The sequence below is a fragment of the Necator americanus genome, chromosome III (genome assembly GCF_031761385.1).
Source record: "Necator americanus strain Aroian chromosome III, whole genome shotgun sequence".
In the NCBI taxonomy this organism is placed as follows: domain Eukaryota; kingdom Metazoa; phylum Nematoda; class Chromadorea; order Rhabditida; family Ancylostomatidae; genus Necator; species Necator americanus.
Window position 1 is genome coordinate 16,299,425 of NC_087373.1, and position 19,726 is coordinate 16,319,150.

General features: G+C 41.6%; 2 protein-coding genes across 3 annotated transcripts; one reads left to right on the plus strand and one right to left on the minus strand.

Moving 5' to 3' along the window:
* Positions 1–936: 936 nt before the first annotated feature.
* On the plus strand, positions 937–9,001 carry RB195_009773 (uncharacterized protein; the record flags this gene model as incomplete). The annotated part of the gene is made up of 6 exons (XM_013444438.2): positions 937–1,173; positions 1,256–1,396; positions 1,450–1,582; positions 8,534–8,658; positions 8,756–8,881; positions 8,963–9,001. The coding sequence occupies 6 exons, from the start codon at positions 937–939 to the stop codon at positions 8,999–9,001; spliced, it is 801 nt and encodes a 266-aa protein (XP_013299892.2).
* Positions 9,002–11,994: 2,993 nt separating this feature from the next.
* Positions 11,995–19,316, minus strand: RB195_009774 (uncharacterized protein; the record flags this gene model as incomplete). Of its 2 annotated transcripts, XM_013444439.2 has the most annotated exons (7): positions 11,995–12,049; positions 12,115–12,321; positions 15,431–15,531; positions 16,268–16,425; positions 17,373–17,453; positions 17,518–17,697; positions 19,250–19,316. In XM_013444439.2, the coding sequence occupies 7 exons, from the start codon at positions 19,314–19,316 to the stop codon at positions 11,995–11,997; spliced, it is 849 nt and encodes a 282-aa protein (XP_013299893.2). The 2 variants fall into 2 exon arrangements, with proteins under 2 accessions (XP_013299893.2, XP_064048062.1); XM_064190479.1 differs by lacking the exon at positions 11,995–12,049 and having other exon boundaries at positions 12,111–12,321.
* Positions 19,317–19,726: the final 410 nt, after the last annotated feature.

The window sequence follows — 19,726 nt, forward strand, 5'->3', positions numbered from 1 at the left end:
CCCTATCTTCCGATTATCTCAATTATTTTCCGCTTTTTGATTTGATTTTGATTTTTGATTCGTCACCTTTTTGATTCTCTCGATTCCTATCTTTTTGAGCTTGGGGTGAAGAGAGCAGGGTCTCTTAAACTTCTTTTCTTTTGACTTTCTTTCTTTTCTCTCTTTTTTCTTCTCACCGTACTTTTGGTTTTTTAAATAAGGTTTCCAAGCAACGTTTGGGTGGAAAGTCCTAAAGGTCTCCTTTTTCTGAGAAAGAAGCACTTCTCTTTTGATTTACTCAAATTCATTTTAATACCTCAGAATGTTCTTTATGAAAAACTGTTGCGAAGAGCAAATCTTGTTGAAAGAACTTCGTCGTTTGTTGTGTGATGTGAAGAACTTTATCAATAATTTAATAATTTTCGTGTAGTTAGTTGACTTGTAGTCTGTCGTTAATAATCATCAAGAAGTTAATCAAACAAGTAACAAAACAAAGGATAGAGCCAATTTGTTAACACTCATTCAGGAGATTTGCAAAACGGAGTTTTCAAAGATTTTCTTTGACGTGGCTGAACTGCAATTTCAATTCAGGAGATCTCCACTGTGACTCCAATGTGAAAAGTTTGTGGGATTTAAAACTGCAGTGGTCATCTCTGTTTTTCTTCTCTTTGCGCCTACATGCTAATTTGATTCCACGCAATAATTTTTCAAAATAATTTCTAAATAATTTCTTCAAAACAAAATCTATTTGTATCCTTTTAAATCATTCAGTTCTTTACGGTTGCCATTTCATGCGTTCATGGTTGTTTCATGCGAATATTATTTCGTTCATGTCTGTTCTTCTTCTTTTTCGGACAGCAACACATCCATTTTACTCGTTCCATTCCGAGCAACTTATGCTTCGTCAAGAATATCGTTGATGATAGTAAACAAAACAAAATAAGAACTCTTGAAGAGATGGACACACGCTGGCTGTCGCTCGTCTCACCACTTCCGCCGATGTTCCCACTTCCTCATCCGCTACCGCATCCATTCAGCATTGGACCGTTCCCACGTATTCCACTTCTGCCACAAATAGCACCGTTGATTAAAAAAGACAAGTCCAAGCAATTTCTGGTGGAGCAGTTGTTACCAAACGAAGACGATAAACCGCCGCCTTCGCCGCTGCTACAGATACCGAGAGCATTACCTTCGGTACATTCTTCTGTCGATTTTTCCTCAGTTTAAAATGCACTGAATGCATTTAAATTTAGAATGCATTTGAAAATCACTTCAGGTACTTCCACCGCAACCACTTGAATTTGTGAACGGCGGTTATGGCATGAAAAATCCTCTTGCCACCGGAACCACCACTAGGGATGATACGACAGCGACAGCCAGCGACCACGGACAGTATAACTGTCGTGTTTGTGGTAAGGTGAGTAAGCGTCGTAAGCTGTCCTTTTTTTCCTGTAATTGATCATGTTTCAGAAGTTTGCATTGCAACGTCTGCTGAATCGTCACACAAAATGTCACTCGGATTTAAAACGTTACCTTTGCACATTTTGTGGGAAAGGATTCAATGATACTTTTGATTTAAAACGACATACAAGAACTCATACAGGTAGAAGAACGATTCTTATTCTGCAGTTTAACTGATATTTACAAGAGAGATCTGAAATCTGAAGAAACGCCTTAACATTTGTGTTTCGAGACGTTCATAGAATAGAACATCCAAAATTCAGTTCTAGGTCGGCGAAATCCTTGCCACCAAATATACGAGTGTCCTATCAATGCACTTTTCCCAATGTTCCCACTGAAACGCTCTATGAGCTGAAAACGGCAAAGTATGATTCCGGATACTATTCACCTCTTGGAAACAATAAATTACAACGTTTCTGCCCCTCTTTACTTATATTCACTTCTGTTACACCACCTTCCACTTCAAATTCATTGTCCTACACTGGAGTTTGGTACATAACTTGATGACGAATAACGTTCCGGGTTACCGTGTTCACGAACGAATGACGTCCGTTCTTTTTGAAGAAATCGATTACGTCTAGCATGCGCACTTACGTAATCTGAACAGGGCGCCAGACGTTTATCCGCTTCGAAAAACTGGTTGTTGCTGGCGATGCGGGTACCTCATCCTATGAACACCACACCCTCGTCGCACTGGGGGTACAATTGCTAATGTACTCCGGACGATAGCAGCTTATGAACGGACCAGAAGTTTTATCTATTTAGTTATTGTTTGAGCGGCTGCACAGCAGTCGTTGGGTTCCACAGCCTCCCCACGGTCGATTGCTTTGACAGCTTAATAGAACAACAGGGCCTTATATCCCAGTTGCTAGTAAAGATCCTCCCGTAGATTTTCGAGCATGTCTCCGATCATGTACTTACTTGAGCAAGTAGCAAATCCAAGAAGACTCACCGTCGTTGCTCCTCATGCAGTAGTCTCTGCGTACCTACCCCTGATCATAAACTGCATCACCGACGCCTTGAAAAGGTTCCCATCAGTGATCATGGAATTTTTTAAGTACGCTAGGATATTGTATACGAGCCGCTAAAACCCTGTACTGGAAAATCAAACACATTCATTGGGATTTTCTCGATGAAACATTGAAGAGAAGTATTATAACATTGTGCATTCAAATATTGTGATCTCAAATTTTGTACCACCACACTATTCGATATGCAGTATTAGGTACGTTGTTTTGTTAGTCGTATGCAAGTTCACTTTCTACCCACATCACGAGCCCTGTGTAGGCAGGCTCGTAACTTAATCGTAATTTTGTGGGTATTCTTCTCTTCATATTTCCTTGTAACCTTGAAGCTCTTTGTGTCTCTACCAGAGCAGCATCTGAGACGGTTGTCTGTCTCTCCATAAACGGCTGAAGCGTGCCTTCGTCGAGACACGTTGGTGTCTCGCCGCGTGCATTCACTAGATGCGTAATGTCACGGAGGGATTCGCGGAAGTCTGGCGAAAAAGTGGTGATGAAAAAGTGGCGAAAAAAGTGGTAACAAACTTATCAGCGAGATCGAAATCAAATTGACGATACTGACTTTTCGCTTTGAACCTTGATCCCTAGGTTATTGTTTGGACACGCGTTCATAAGCAATCACGATTCTGAACTGGAGTCGATCATGTTGGCGAATCCCAGAAGAGCCCAGGGATTTTATTCTCTGTCTTGTCCCTTTATTATCGGTTCCAATATAAAAGTATATGCAAATGAAGAGTACTAATCGAACTTTCATAGTTTCCTTGTCAGTTATGTCCCATTTGTTCTGCTCCTTGTTTTTTTTTTCAAACTTTATAACGCCTTTCTTTTATACGTTTGGAATTGCTGACCCGAATCAGAAACGTCGGTTTATCCAAGAAATGGATTAGTTTTTGGCCTCTGAATGGTTCTATTTATGTTGTGGACCATAGCTCCTCTCGGTACAGTCCGACAATGACTTTCAAAATTTATTATAATATTAGACGTTTCATTAGTTCATGTGGGATCCCTTACCTACTCAATGTGCATACGAGCAACATGTGCATACAGAGAATTACGCAGACGAATTCAGATGCTCCGATTAACACAGCGCATGATGTGGGCTCCTCAGATGTTTTAATAACATCTTGATCCACGCAAGAATTTTTCTGTCGGGTGCCCCTAACCTGGACTTTCTAGTGCTCATGATATGCAGCTTCCAATTTCGAATAGGAAAACATAAAGAAAGGTGGAAAAAAACAGGATCCGATAGCGTTCAAACATCCGCCGTGAAAGATATGGAAGTTAGTCGTTAGCGTTGTGAAGACGAAATATGTTCTATCAATGGAATTAACGTCCATTGGATCTAATAAATTAAAATTTTTTTATTTTTTTTTTTTTTTTTTTTTTTTTTGGTTTTTTTGTTTTTTTTTTTTTTTTTTTTTTTTGGTTTTTTGGGTTTTTTTGTTTTTTTTTTTTTTTTTTTTTTTTTTTTGTTTTTGTTTTTTTTTTTGTTTTTTTTTTTTTTTTTTTTTTTTTTTTTTTTTTTTTTTTTTTTTTTTTTTTTTTTTTTTTTGTTTTTTTTTTTTGTTTTTTTTGGGTTTTTTTGTTGTTTTTTTTTTTTTTTTTTTTTTTTTTTTTTTTTGTTTGTGTTTGTGTGTGGGGGGGTGGGTGGGTGTGTGGGTTTGTTTTTTTTTTTTTTTGTTTGTGTTTTTTTTTGTTGTGTGTGTGTGTGTGTGGGTGTGTGTGTGTGTGTGTGTGTGTGTGTGTGTGTGTGTGTGTGTGTGTGTGTGTGTGTGTGTGTGTGTGTGTGTGTGCGCCAGATATCTATGGAAGGGCGTGCGCCGGCGCCAGATACATATGGAAGGCGGAGCGACGGGTCCATCGGTGTCAGATTGATGCGCCGGCGCCAGATAGCTACAAAATGGGCTGCGACGAGTCCCGCGGATCTCGGATTGGTGCGCAATAACTTAGTATGCATGACGCAAAAGATAGATGGTTGCAGCCGTTTCATAGCCGTGGCCACTGGGCGCTTTGCTCTTCACCTTTATGACTCCTCCATGTGTTCATTTCCTTCTTCGTTCGCCTCAAGTTGGTAGCATGCCGCTCTCAGAAAGTGGAAATACGCATGCAAACGGGTGCTTAAATAGTAGCAAGATGTTTATGTGGTCTGACGTGGAACGTTATCTTTATCAGTAAGATGATGTCCTTCACGTCATTTTATGCCGAAATATCATTCTTCGATAACTGCTTATAGAAAACAGGAGAAAAACCCATATTTCGTGTGATACTTTTAAATTTTGTCTATAATATATTGATAAGGAGTGTTTGAAGCTGAAGTTCGAATGTACTCGAAATGTAGAACTGACGCGTTTAGAAAGAAGACTATGAAATATTTCGCTCATAGTTATAATATAAAAAAGGAAGAAAGATTGTTGGAGTCCAATTTCATAGAACTAATAACACTAATATTAATTTTCGTTGATTAGTGAAGGCGAGCGAAGCAAACAACACAGAAAGTCTGAGGTCCGGCTTTAGCCGGACGCTCAGACTGGTAAATATATAATGTGATGGAGATACAGTCGGACTGCTACTTTCATCTGTTTCAGCGCTAATATTTGTATTTGTGCAAAACATTCTTTCTATTTCGATCTATTAGTGGGTGCATGATAGGAAAAAATATGTGGAACAATGGAATTTTGATGGTTTGGTTTAGGACACCGTTCGGTTTTGTGTTTTCCTGCAAGACAAACACTTAGAAGTCAGAGAAATGTAACAATTTTCCTTACGTTTTTTTCTGAAGAGATTTTGCGCAGATTTGGTCTGGAACGAGAGTCTTTGCTTATCTGCTCTTTAGTGGAACAAGTTGAAAAGCAGTCGTCCATACATCTATGACAAACGAGGTGTATGTGCTCAGAAAGAAAGACTCTCCAAAGAGCGTTTTCGCCAATCATTGTCTTATACTGAAACCTCTAATCTATAGGGAATTATCCAACTGCTACCCAAAAGCTGCTCTTCTGAGCTACTCGCTCTAACAAGCAACTGTCTTACAGAATGGCTGCAGTAGGTGATGAAAGTGTGACGCTTTTTTAAACACTTTTTTTTCTTGGGGACACCAGTGCAAAATACAATAACATCGAGCAACTTCAGAGCTCAATGATGATAAGTCACTCAATTCAAGCAATTTAAGAACGTTCTAGAGAAAGATGATTCTATTTGTGCATCCTTCCGTGCAGTTAACGTAGATAGTAATAGGCCTCGTCTTGACAGTCCTGCGATCTCAAGAGATGTGCTCGATGACAGAGAAAAACTTGCACTTTTTAGTGAGCAAATATTAAAAGCATCACCCAACGAATCTGAGGTGCTACGGATTTCAGGTGGAGTATTCGTATACGGGATCGTAAATTAAGGGGAGGGGGGTGACTCCGTCCATTTCTTCCTAATTGCCGTAAAAAACGGCCCGGAAGATACGGCTATGAGCTTTCTGACGCGCTATTTTCTACAATGAGTTCGATTGGAGTGCGCCAGCCGTGCAAATGCCGCATCTTCCGGGCCACTTTTTGCCCCGATTAGCAAGAAATGGATGCAATCACCCACTTCTCCATAATCTACGATCCCGTGTCCGAATACTCCACCTGAAATCCGTACCACCTCAGATTCGTGGGGTGATGCCTTTAAGATGGAACATATAAATAGCTTTCTTAACCGCGTTACGCTGTAAGGATGCATAATTGCAATTCAAATTCACCCTTACCCAATTAAGCTGGCGGTGTTGTACAAAAAATTTACTGTAGAAGAATGAATGACAGAGCGAAGAGTTGAAATCGTATGATAAACTCGCTTGAATTGGAAGGAATAACTAAAGATTCACTATTCGCTATCTACCACCCACGGGAGTGTATCCCAGTACGGCTTCGTCATCGCCCACCATCCGCGACCCATCCACAATCACTAAAATAAACAGCCGATCCGCGCAATCGCAGACGCCTCGCGAAGTGAAAGCGATCTACCGCCCAATGAGTTGCATCATTTAGGAGACGAGAAAATACAGAGCTACTTCATGCTCACTATTGTGAATTTGTGGAGGAGCGTGGTCTCTCCCATACTTACTAAAACACTTGATCAGTTCTTAGAGCTTTGAAAACTGCCAAGAAAATATCAGCGTTTTGGAAGAGATAGTAGTACTCTTGAGTTCATTGAAGCCCACACTTTTGCGTAAACATTAAGCATTTGTGATGTCTTCAGATGTACAGATCTGTGTTACGCAATTGGAGTCCACTACAGGGCTCTTCCTGTGTTCCAGAGGCTTCTTCAATCTGACCGAAAACTAGGGCGAACATTCCTAAGAAGTCACAAAACGAACCAAAACTTTATATGTTAGCGAGGGTGATAAGAATTATTCTAATAGTGGATGAATTATCGATAATACATAGGGTCACTCTCAGGAATTCCATCATTTCACTTCACTTCAGTATAATTCCAGCTTAATGTTTCGAAAAATTGCAATCCTTTGCGATGTCAGTCTCCTTTTCAACTCGTCTAATTAGGAGCAAAACCTGGCAGTGTGCCTGTATATTGTGAGACTGGTGTAGGCACTGCTAGCTGCCCCTTTCTATTACGTAGAAACGTAGGTTGAAAATAAACTTCGGAAGCGAGAATGGCTCTGGAGAGTCTGAAATGAGTCCTTTGGGCGGCTTTTTAAAGGCATCATGCCACGAATCCGGAGTGGTACGGATTTCCGGTGGAGTATTCGTATACGGGATCCTAGATTATTGAGAGAAGGACGATTCCGTCCATTTCTTCCTAATTCCCGTAGAAAACGGCCCGGAAGATACGGCTTCGAGCGTCCCGGCGCACTGTTTTCCACAAGGAGTTCGATTGGAGCGCGCCAGCCTTGCGCACGCGCCGCATCTTCCGGGCCGTTTTTTAAGGCAATCAGGAAGAAATGGACGGAATCACATCCTTCCCCATAATCTACTGTCCCGTGTACAAATACTCCGCTTGAAATCCGCACCACCTCAAATTCGTGGTATGTTGCCTTTGAAGAAAGAATGCATTATGGGCAATGTGCACAATGACTAAGGATTTTGAATCTAAATCTACCGATCCAATGTGCATCGTGGTTATCCTATCGAAGAATCGAGGACCGACGAAACTACACAAATATCTATTAGTTACCATGACCGCCACTTGCATTTCCTTCTAATGATTAACTCGAAGCGCTAGCTAGCTTTTTTATATTTATTATATGGGGCTCGAACAGTTTTCTATAGAGCTGATTAAAACCTCCTTGAACTCGACTTACTAGCGAAAGCTAAGAACGGACATGACATTTGCTATCAACGTGGGAGATTTATGTCGGCTCCTGAGTTCATCCTGTATGATTGGTCAGAGGTAACAGGAATATCCGACCTTATTCTGAAGATGAACTTTAGTTTTCTTGGCCAACAATGATATCAAAGGCAGCATACGACGAATCTGACGTGGGGAGGGAAAAGCTAGAGATGGGGTTGTAGATCGCGGGAGTAGGAGTGGTTCCGTTCTTCTCTCCCTGATCGTCGTAAGAAGCGGCATAGAGATCACTTTCGTTACTATGAGGTACGTTAGAACGCTCCTTTATGCTCATGTTCCGATCCTCTTAGCAGCACATTCATTGGTTTTACGTGAATAGGCCAGTGAAAAGACATCACTGATCTCCGACCGATCGCACTTGCACGCGGCGCGTTGCAAGTGGGGCCGTCTTAAAGACCTCGTCTTCCACCACTACGTTTCTAACAACGAACAGGGTGCGCAACCACCCCTGATCCCAGAATCTGCAACCCTAATTCTAGATTTTCCCCCGGACTCCTCCACCATGTCAGATTTGTGGTGCGCTGCCTTTGAGTCAAGGATGTCATTCTGAGCAACCTATAAATCCACTGCACGGAAAAAGAAGGAAATTCGAAACGTAACTTTTGTAACTGCATTAATGGTTTTACACAAGGATAACAAGAAAAGTATTGCGAAAAACTACAAAACCAGCTAAGTTGATCCGTTGCTCTGTTTTTCTCAACTGCAGTCATTAAAATCGACGAAAGTATGCGATTTTGTTCCAGGTGTCCGTCCATACAAATGTGAGCAGTGCGACAAATCTTTCACGCAACGCTGCTCTCTAGAATCACATTTGAGGAAAGTGCATGGAGTGCTTCATAATTATGGTTATAAAGAAAGAAGAAATAAGGTTTGAATGCGTCATTCTCCGCTACGGCTACTTAACAGAACCCTTGTTCAGATTTAATAGCGCTTCCAAACGGTGCTTCACTGATGTAAGTTTCCAGGTGTTCGTGTGTGAAGAATGCGGATTTACATCCGAACTGTTCGACGTTTATGTTTCACATCTTAAGATGTTGCATCCGTTTTCTGCGTCCTTGATTCGTCTCACAGCACCGCCAAAGAAGCTCCAAGTACGTAAGCCTTTGAAGTGCCCTACCGTAAAAATTGAATTCAGAGTTGAAGACAGCAGAAATTAGAAACGATTTTTGCAGGCATCCTCTCCAGCAACAACATCAAGTTCGAGCAACTAAATTCCCCAGTAGAATTTTTATCTTATTTATTTTGTGACATATTTGTTTAGATTACTTGGTTTAGTCGTTCTTTATTACTCAATATCCCATGTCATGTTCATGACCTGAAAATGACTTGACCTCTATGACATAATCTACTCAATGACAGAATCTTATCTATGACGTTATCTATGACAGAATTCCTGCCTTACAAAACTCAAATGACAACACCTTTCTGTTTTGTTTTCTAAGTGCATAATATTTCCACTAAATATGCCCACATAAGCTCTCCTACCGCTGTCGACAATCGCTCACTATTGTTGTTTCTGTTATCGGTTCCGTGCTAGTTCGTATTTGCTCCTGTACCCCAATCACTGTCAGCGCTGTGATCTGTTCCGGTTTAGAGTATCCCTACATAGTTCTTGAACACCGGTAAATTTGTACTGTATCAGATCGTCTCGTATTTTGTTTGTAAACCTATAGATGACTTTCTGAGCAGAATTTGTTCAAAATGACTGTATGATGCTGAAAATAGAAAAGTACATGGTGATAGCCGCACTTGACTTACATAGTTGAGATTTGGAGAATTGGAGTCGTATGTCCTTTGAAGGATTGTGCGATAATGTGATGAACGTGTTGTCCATCACATCACATGTAGTGGGTCAAAACGACATGAAGCACGGTGCCGCCGCTTCGAGCGCAGCCGCTTGCGCAACGGCACCGTGCTTCATTTCTTCCTGACCCCAGCACGTGAGTCACTTTATGACTAACCATTAGTTGACACACAGACTGTGTCCCGGCACGTAGTCGTTGTTTCTACACAGTGCCGTGATGCCTCCATTGCTTCGTCGAAGTGGGCTTTACGTCCAGAATTTAAAATTTCGTGCATGCATGGATGCTTGTAGATGTTTATTTTTGTTGCCGGCAATTGAATAGAAACTTTATTTACTCTTGGTGGTAGTACGCAACTTTCTATTTAAGAAATACACAGTTTGAAATCTATTGCCTAGTCCTTTTATATACGATTCCTTTATAAACGACTGAGGCCGCTTCTAGAACATTCTACGAGACCCCGCTACGCTAAACGATAACGCTACAAGAAACAATAAGGAAGGAACTTGGGATCACGCTACAACAGCTTTGTTTCGTTCCCTTGTTTCTTATCCTAGAACATAGAGTTCATTTGAAAATCAAGTCAGCAACTACTAAAACCTTCTTGAGTTGACAGTGGACAAAGAACAGGCGCCTAGACACTTATTTTCTCACTCTCCGCGCTTATTTTCCTGTTTAGGCATCCAATCCACCTATTGACTTCTCTTTTACTCGCAATCACCTTGTATTCCTGACATTTCCACCATTTCGGTATTGTGCGCAAGAGCTCTACTATCAAACTGTTCTTTTGATTCGTAATAATGGAAAAGAGCAGAGGGATAAATAGGGGAAGGAAAGATGAAAAAGGTAAAGTAGAATGTTAAGAGAGTTAGGAAGGTTTTCTTCTGGTCCTCAATACCCTGTTTCCTGAAGGTTACCCAACGTTCATTAAATAAATAAATTGGCAAGAATCAGTTTGTTTGGAATGCGCCAACGTGTTCGACTTCAATTCAGGACCCTAGAGGTTTCTGAACGCGAATGTGGTTCTGTGGGATCAATCGATCTATGAAATCGTATCATACCGTCCTTGTACTCTATCTAAATCCTTCTAAGTAAATCTTGCACCAATCAATCGACCAGGGAGATACGGTTTCCAACTATACACCGTTGCAGTCACGGCAGAACTTACCAACTACATTGTATCCGCTACACTTTGTAAATGCGGACTGCTAAAATCCACCGCTAAGTGTTCCCCGCCTGCTTTGAAAGTTTAAAGAAGAATACTGAGCTAATTCTGCACGAGTTCCACATTTGTCTTCTTGATTATTGGTGTTCAGTTAATGTCAGAAGCCTTAGCCCGACAAAAGCCATCACAGTACCGGAGGAAAAAGTTTAATTCAAGAACATAAAATGGAAGAAGCGAAATCGCAAAAAAAAAATAGACAACTACCGAATCAAAGAAGTGAGGCAAGAAGACATGTGGAGTTTTTGTGACTATGCGTATAATTAGAAGAATTCCTGTTGTTCAGTACATATACTGACGCAAAACTGTGTTTAATTGTGTTTGTCTACAAGCAGTACTGTCAAACCTGCTGTTCCCAATATTTTGTTATTCGTCGTAACACTAGCAAATCAATTGATATGGTAGCAAGGGCCGACTGAAGCCGAAAATGGAAGAGTCTTGACAAGATGAGCCATAGAATCAAGCTATAATGACGGTCTAGCAGTGTGAACCTCTCCCAATCCGAGCTACTGTGGTCAACGTCACGGTCGCTCTCGGGCACGGAACTGCCTGTCGGTCAGAATTTCAGCTCGTGACTCTATCAGGCTTTCACGACCTTCCACATCTTTAAAGACAGCATATCACGAAATTGACGGCGTTGTTGTCTCTGTGGAATAATCTGAGGTTCTGGTCGTAGATTACGAGTTTGAGCGTATGCAGTGTATGGAGCGCATGCTCAATTTTCCTCAGTCATCCTGAGAAACGTCTTGGTAACTGGCTTTCATTCTCAAAAGGTACAAGGGACAAAGGTAAAACGCGCCACCCTTGTATATGCGTCGCGTCAGTGAGCGAACGATCAAAAATCGATTAGGGCTCTTCAGCAACATATTCAGGCAAACCAATCGATACGTTGCGGTTTCCATGCTGTTTTCAGGAGGATGGGAGGGAATTGAGAGTGGCCACGCTCCTACTCCTAACCTACATTCCGAATTCTATGCGCCCAGAAAGATTTTAACATCGTCAATTCCGTGATACCCAGCTTTTAAAACATCTTTAACGAGGATCCCCACGAAATTCTTGTGTTTCGTTGTTGTCGTCGAATTCCAAGCAGAAGTAGAACATTGCGTAAACGATAATTACGTGTTGCTTTGTAAATAGGTCTGAACATTTTGAAAAATGTGTAGTTTACTTACCTTTTCATTTATTCCAGGGGAAAATTTCCTGTCAGTGCTTTTTTTCCTCTCGAGCGACAACTCCTGAAGATTCGTGCGTCATATTTATTCGTCAGTGTACGCCTCAACATACATCACAATTAAATCACTTATCACTGTTCTTTCCATACAACAAGTCCGTATCAACTTTTGCAGATCCGATGTTAAACGGAACAATTTTGATAAAGTTCGGGAATTGTGCATCCTTCGTACAGGGTATGTAGTCTTGGTGGGACGAACACAGGTAGAGTTTGCAGACTGAGCAAACATGTGAAGGGCGATTCGTACAGTTCAGAATGACGCACTCTTTACTGGTTCTGAAACAGATCACTCGATTATCTAAGATTTCTCACGGCGAGTAACTGATAACGAATTTATCTAACACAAAATAACTGCGCAGTAAACGCAGGCAATTTTATTCACATTATCCGAAAATTCTTAGGAACTAGTGAGCGCCTTTTAAGTCGACCTTAAAAAAGCACACTACGAAAATCTGACGTGGTGAGATAAACCGCGTGAAAAGTTAGGGTTGGAGTTGTTGATTGCAAGATTCGGGGTAGTTCCGCTCATCTCTACTTGATCGTCGCAAATGGCAGAGTGGGAACCGCCTTATTTCTGACAAGGCACGCTAAAAGGCGGCTCTTTGTACACGTTCCAGTCCCCTTGGCAGCCTGTTCACCACCTTCGCTTGAGAAAGCTGCTGAGAAGAAATCACCGATGTTTGACCGCTCGCACTTGATGTTTGACCGTGAATGCGGTGCGTTTCAAATGAAGTCGTGGTAAAAAAAACATCTTCCACTTTTTTACGACGATCACAAAGAGATGAGCGAACCATCGCGGTTCCCGCAATCCATAACCTCACCTCTAGCTTCTCTCACGGATTCTCTCACAACTTCAGATCCTTGGTATGCTGCCTTCAAGAAACAGAAAAGCCCATTTATCCATCTAATTTCTCGGATTCGAATCATAGTGTATATTTCAAAGGAACAAGATGAATTGATCATAACTCATGGTACTCTACTGTCGATCTATGTACAGGGCTGATTAGAGATCTACATGGGAAATTTAAAGTTTGGGGACAGTATTACATGTGGATTAGCTGTAAATTTCTTCTTCGACATTAGTGTAATGGTAGACGTATGAAAGGGCTTCGGTCACCAACAAAATAAAGGAACGGGCGTGTCACTTGCAACTTGCGAGGAAAACAACCAGGACCAGGAAACGAAGCTATGTTTGCGGTTTTTATTTTTCAATTAAACTAATATTACGTGGAATATGCATACTGAAGGTCATCTTGTTCTTTCTTAAATTCTGATAGGTTTCCTGCTCAATTAAAAAAGAAGAGTTTGCGATAAGGTAGCACAAAAACACTATTTTGCACTTGTTATTTCACTTAATGTTTTTCGAAGAGCTAAGCGTGTTTTGTTTTGTGTTGGCATTTGTGGAACTTCCTTGTTTATAATTTTATGGGGAAATCCAGCGATTTTTTAGACTGGCTTTGGTTTTAGCTAAGTGTCTGATTCAAATACAACCTTGAAAAGGATGAATAGTAAAGTATAAGGTGCTCGGTGCTGATCGATCCCTATCCGAATGCGCCAGCGCGTTCGACTTCCATTAAAGGCAGCATACCGCGAATCTGAAGTGGTGCGGATTTAAGGTGCAGTATTCGTATAGGATGCGGCGCAGCACAGGGCTGGCGCGCTCCAATCAAAATCGAACTAGAAAATAGTGCGCCGGAACGCTCGAAGTCGTATCTTCCGGGCCGTTTTCTACGGCAATTAGGAAGAAATGGACGGAGTCACCCCTCTCTCAATAATCTACGACCCCGTATACGAATACTCCACCGGAAATCCGTACCACTCCAGATTCGTGGGGTGCTGCCTTTGAGAATCGTCTGAGGTTTATGAACGTACGTGCAACCTCACAAGGGCTGGCGTTACTTAGCCGATGGATGACGATGGATCAGTGCTTTGTCGCGCAAGACAACCTGGTACCAATTTATCGATCCGGCAGCGATGAAGGGTCGGTACAACAGCGCTTTTAAAGCAACGATCGATCATGCCATAGAGCGGAACTTCTTCAACAACAAAAAAGGAGTTCCAAAGCAAAAATTTACCAGAGGGTCAAAATTACACATTTTTAAGGAAGGTCCCGTAGTCTCCCATCTCTAGGTTTGGTATTGCACTGACAAGATAGAATTTCCGTTTCGATTACATTTTCGATTTATTTTCAATTTGAGTCTATTTTGTTTTCTACATTGTTTTTTTACCAGTCACAGCAGCTCTGACGGCAAGTACTGAAAAAAGTGTGCAAGTAACCAAAGCAGATCACATTAATTTTTAATTTGCAACACTTTTATTATTCGATGTGTCCGATTTCCGAAAGGAAAAGAAACCTGTGTAATAACATGCATTATTTGTAACTTAGCCGTGCATTGTTGAGCTCTTTGCTTGTGGGTGATATTTCGGTGAGCTCGCCTTCGTCAGAGCTGGAAAGGTGAAATCGAAAGTGGTCCATCCGGACCAACGTGTTATACGCACAACAGGGAAACCCCGAAGTCTACTTTCGTATGCTATAGTTAGAAGTGGATGTAGAGATAACAGGGCGTTCTTGCGGCCCTCATTAGGTACATGTATATACCGTAGTGAGGCGACCAGCGGATCTGTGTATTTGTCTGCTTTTAGCGCGGATCTGTGCTGCATTGCTATAATAAAGAAAGGTGATTGCATGCGCTCATGGTCCGTTCATTTGTCTTCGCAGGAAAGGAAGTCTTTGTAGACCGCCACATTCCCGAGAGAATAAGCACCACTGAATGAGTTGGCAAAAGGAAATCAGCCACTTCATGGGACTGGGTGGCCTCAAGTTGGGGCACCACAATGGACCAATTCCGAAGTTGGGACGGCTGTTTTGGCACGTGAACGTTGCACTGCGACTCGCAAAGCTCTAGACGCTTTTTTGATCTGCACAAAAATCCGGAATTGAACTAAGAGGTATGTATACTTCTCAGTTGTGCGAGAGCTCTGTCTTAAAACCGTTGCTTGACTACGCTGTCCATCTCATCTCAGGCATTTTGGCATCGGCAAGCAGAATGCTCTGTGACCTTACTTCTGCACCTCCACTTCCAACCAGGGAATACAAGCACAGATTTATGACTATCTTTGCTGGGCGGACAGAACGTTTGTCCGGATGAACCAGCTTCAATTTTACTCTTTCACGCTCTGAAGAAGGAGAACTCGATGGAACGTTAGCCACGAATAGAAGTCTTGAGAATCTTATGTGGTATAACTCAAAACAATATGTATTTTAACTGATTTGCAACATTGTCTCGGCATCCAAATTTCTTCCAAAAGAACGAATTAGGATGGTTAGGCTTAACAGCCGTCTCATTAAATGCATTTAGGGGGGAAAAAAGAAAAAAGATCTTACCTATTACCCAAAGAAGTCAGACAATGCAAAAATTTCTTCACAACAATCTTTTCTTTCGGAGCGGCTGAGAAAAGTGCTGCAACCGTGCGAGCGTCGGCAATCTGCAAAGTGTTGGAGTGAAGGAACACCCTATAGCTCTTCACGTTTCACATATCCCTCCAGATTTGGGTTTTCACAAAAAAATCTTACTACGTTGTTACTTCTTACAGATCAAAACAAAAAGCATAAAAGAGCGTTCACGTTCAGTTCATGCAAGTTTGGTACCAATTAAACTACAACGGAGGGATGAAAAACGTATTTGGAACAGAATGCTGTCGAACGATCGATTGTGGAAGCGCTAGGAGGGAGGGAGGGAGGGTGGACTTACCACTACTACACTATACAGTACTTACAGAAAATCTAGATGCTCGGAAGACTAGTGCGGATAGTTGCTTCCATAAATATCACGCCACGTTTTGTGATTCTTGGGGAACAATTTCATGGCAACATGTGGGACTTATCACGATTTGATGACCTTTCTTCACCACAACAAGTTTTTTTTTCCACTTTTTTCACTTCAGTTAATTCTTTTTTTACTATTTGGAACATTTCCAAAGTGGATTTCATGAGATCTCTCTGAGTGGTTTGAGTTATAAATCAACAACGAACAAACAACAAAAAAGGTAGTAAATGGGTAGGAACTAATCAACAAGTTGGCAAAAGCAGTGGTTCACAAAGAGAGGGCTATGAGCGCAACAAGCACACGTACTTAGGTGAACAAACACTTTATACCTGTTCATTCAAATGATAGAATTGTCTTTCTTCAGATATTTTGAGGTTGTTTTTGTCCGGACTAACCTTGTGAAGCATTCCTTGTTGATCGAGGAAGACCTGTCCAAAACCAGCAAGCCGCGAGATCAGTTGATCTGAGCAGTTTTCGAAGCCGTGGAGGTAGGCGATCTCAAGCAGGCCCAGAGTCGTCTCGAACGAGGGTCGAAGTTTCGGAAAGTTGTACACTAGAAAAAAAAAACGAGAAAAGAACTGGAGAAAACAATATTTCCAAATTTGTCTGGTTTCTTTGGAATTCCCAATGGGAACAAATGATTTGTCAGCTTTAGCAGGAAATATAAAATATTAAAATAACAGTTCATACACGCACGGATAACCATGCAAAGAATAAATAAATGAATCAACTGTCGATACACAAGTCAATGGTCAAAGGTGATTGATCGAATAGAATGCTAAGAGATTACGGTGTAACTTTGTGTGGGGGGCGCTTGATCAAGATAGAAAGCCATTTATTTCTATCACAAAAAAACTAGGAAGTGCAAAAAATCGGATCTCCACTGTATCATAGGTTCCGCTAAAAACTCCAAGAAATGCTTGACTGATGGGGTCCCGTATACGGTTATCTGCTTGCGGCGGCCCTAACTCTGCTAAATGCAAAGTGGCACCTGAACATACGCTCTGGACACGCATGAGCTATATAGCTTGAACGTAGAGCTGCTCAATCTCGATTTAGCGCAAGAGTTCGCACGGAATGTATCCTTCGTCACTGCTCCATAGCTCATAGCGAGAGCTTGGGGTTTGGTGACGTGCCGGACGACAGCACCTTTTGCAGTATTTGGGTAACTTCCGTCATATAAAGTGTATGGTCAAAAATCGGTTGCAGTCCTGTGACCAATCGGAGAACAATTATGCTTTTTTTTTAGCGTTCGCACTGCATGACTTTGCAGAGTACATTGGCTGTGCCTGTTGCAGTTCCAGCAGGTATCTTCCTTTCAACAATGTTACTTAATTACTGCCAACAATTTAATAATTTGATTAAGATAACTTAGGGCGCTGATTGGGTAGTCGATATTATTTTGGAGCGATGTAGAACAGATGACGGGAAATAATTAAATGAAATAACGAAATTGAGAAGTGAAAACCAAGTAAAGATTAAGATGTGCGCATTACTTACGTAAAAACTCCTTGCATTTATCTCTTAGTGAAGGGATGTCCCAAATATCGGAGTAGCGCATCATTACACCACAACTCTTCTCTGAAATGACTTTTCTTTGTGACTGTTTTCTTTTACTACTAAAAGAGAGCTTTCTCCTACATACCTGTGACTTTTTTCTTTCCACCTGGATGTACTATGTCCAGAAAGAGCGCAATATCTTGCGGTGTTTCACTTTCCAGAGCAATCAATTTTTCCCTCGACTCAGCGAATTCCCCGAAAAATGCGACGTCGAAAAATGATGAAATTTCTCCTAAGAAATGTCCATTCACGTAGAATGTCGTGCCTGTAAAGCAAAATTGTAAGGATTGCAGTAGCTATGCTAAAATCTTAGTCCTCACATTTTGTAATGAAATTTAAGACCTACTGATCTCAATACATGCTTGAAGTCTTTCTAAACCGTTTTGCGATAGGTAAGCTGACGACAACATAACATGATGACATTTAAAGTGGTAATGTTCACATTTCCAAATTTCCTACTCTTGTCGTAATTTCTCGCTACCAAAAAATTTCTTCATTTCCGCAAACATCCAGACACCTCCCAGAGTGCGAATGCAGCCTCTTCCAAATCAATATTGCTAGTTTCGTACTACTCGCTTGCTCCGGAATCACCGGAGCAACATCGCAATATGGTCTTGCATCAGGGACAGTGCAGCCTGTATCAGAAGTTTTTATTGGAGTTCGCGGAGGGTCTGCAGCAACGTACGCTTCTTCTCTAGGCAACCCTTTCACCCACCAAGGAGATCACGGGCCAGAACCTCTGTGGTTACTTTTTTTTGACTCCACAGCTGTTACGTTAGAATTCTTTACTCGTTGTACATATCACTTTCTCAAACCTCGCTGTTTCAACCTGAAAAAATGTCCCAGCAGGACAGATATCGGAAAAGGAAAGGAAACTAAGCACAGAAGGGCCGGTCATATGATGTCAAGGTATATTACGAGGCGGGTGTAGCGCGGTAAGAAAGAGGTTCCGCCGTGGTTGCAACATGATCGATCGGAAGTTCGAAACCGCTCTAATGTCAAGTAAGCCTTTCATCTCGCTGGCGTCGATAAATTTATGTCAGACTTGTGTGAGAGGACAAAAGCACTGATTTGATTCTTGGCTGGCTGCCGCAAGTCATTGTATAGGCCAGATACACGTTCGTAAACGTCGAACGACTCAAAATTGAAATGAACGCATTGACGCATCCCAAGCGGATTGATTAACACCAGACACTTCATTCTTATTATCCTTGTGTTAAGCTATCTTCGAATCGACCGATTGCATGGATGCAAGCCCCAAGAAATGTAAAAGACCCTGCAAGGAGATCGTCAGCAGGATGAGCTGACGTGTTCGCGGCACGGATGGACTGCTTGAGAGCTCAGTTGGAAACGGCTGAAGGAACTGGACCTCATCCATTATGGATTGCACTCGTTCCGATCAATAACTACATTTCTGAACAGACTTGAAGCGCTTTGCAACTTGCTTAGTAGTTACTACGCTACTGCTGCTAACTTGAGTTACTTCACAATCACGTTCTAAGCTACGAATGCTCGATTGGACGGGCTAACAACAGCCAGTCACATGAATCTCTCGAAAGTGAGCTCAAAATATTTCCACCTCCTCTCTGAATGGATGGTTGTGTAAGAGTTATGAAAAATGCGTTAAGTATATGGGTGCTTTGCTTTTTGCACCTCAAATGGCAAGGTGACTAAATGACTTGTAAGAATTCGCCGATTCTAGACAAAATAAGTTTATCCGAACGTTTTTTACACGTAGAAAATGGAGAATAGTAGACGGGACCAAGCTGGAGTTTTACGGGAAAAAGTGACGGGCACAAAGAAAGGAACCGACGTACCACGGGCGGTAATTCGACACGTCCTGTGCTTGTTCTCCACTGTAAAATTTGCCGATTCTTCAGTCATCTCGCTAAAACAGCTACAGATGGCATATATGAAAATGCATTTTCTCGAACTACCACCAGAGATCATGAGAAAATCAATCAACAGCACGTACACAAGAACTCGGAAAAGATTTTCAACTGTATACGTCTACAATTCCAACAGTTCCACTCGCTCTATGATTCCGCCACAAAAGAAAATAAGATATCTCGATACTAGCATAGACTAGCTGGCTCTAAGCTAGCTCTAAGCTAGCTCTAAGCTAAACTAGCATGACACGCATATTCGAACGATCGCTCTAACTTCGCTTCCAATTATCCTAGTGCGATTTATCGTTCTATTCAGCCGAACTAAAACCACTTTTGTTTGCGTTATCATAGAAGTAGGGAGGAAGCTGACATGTGGCTGTTGACAAAAGATGTGTCAACATTGTT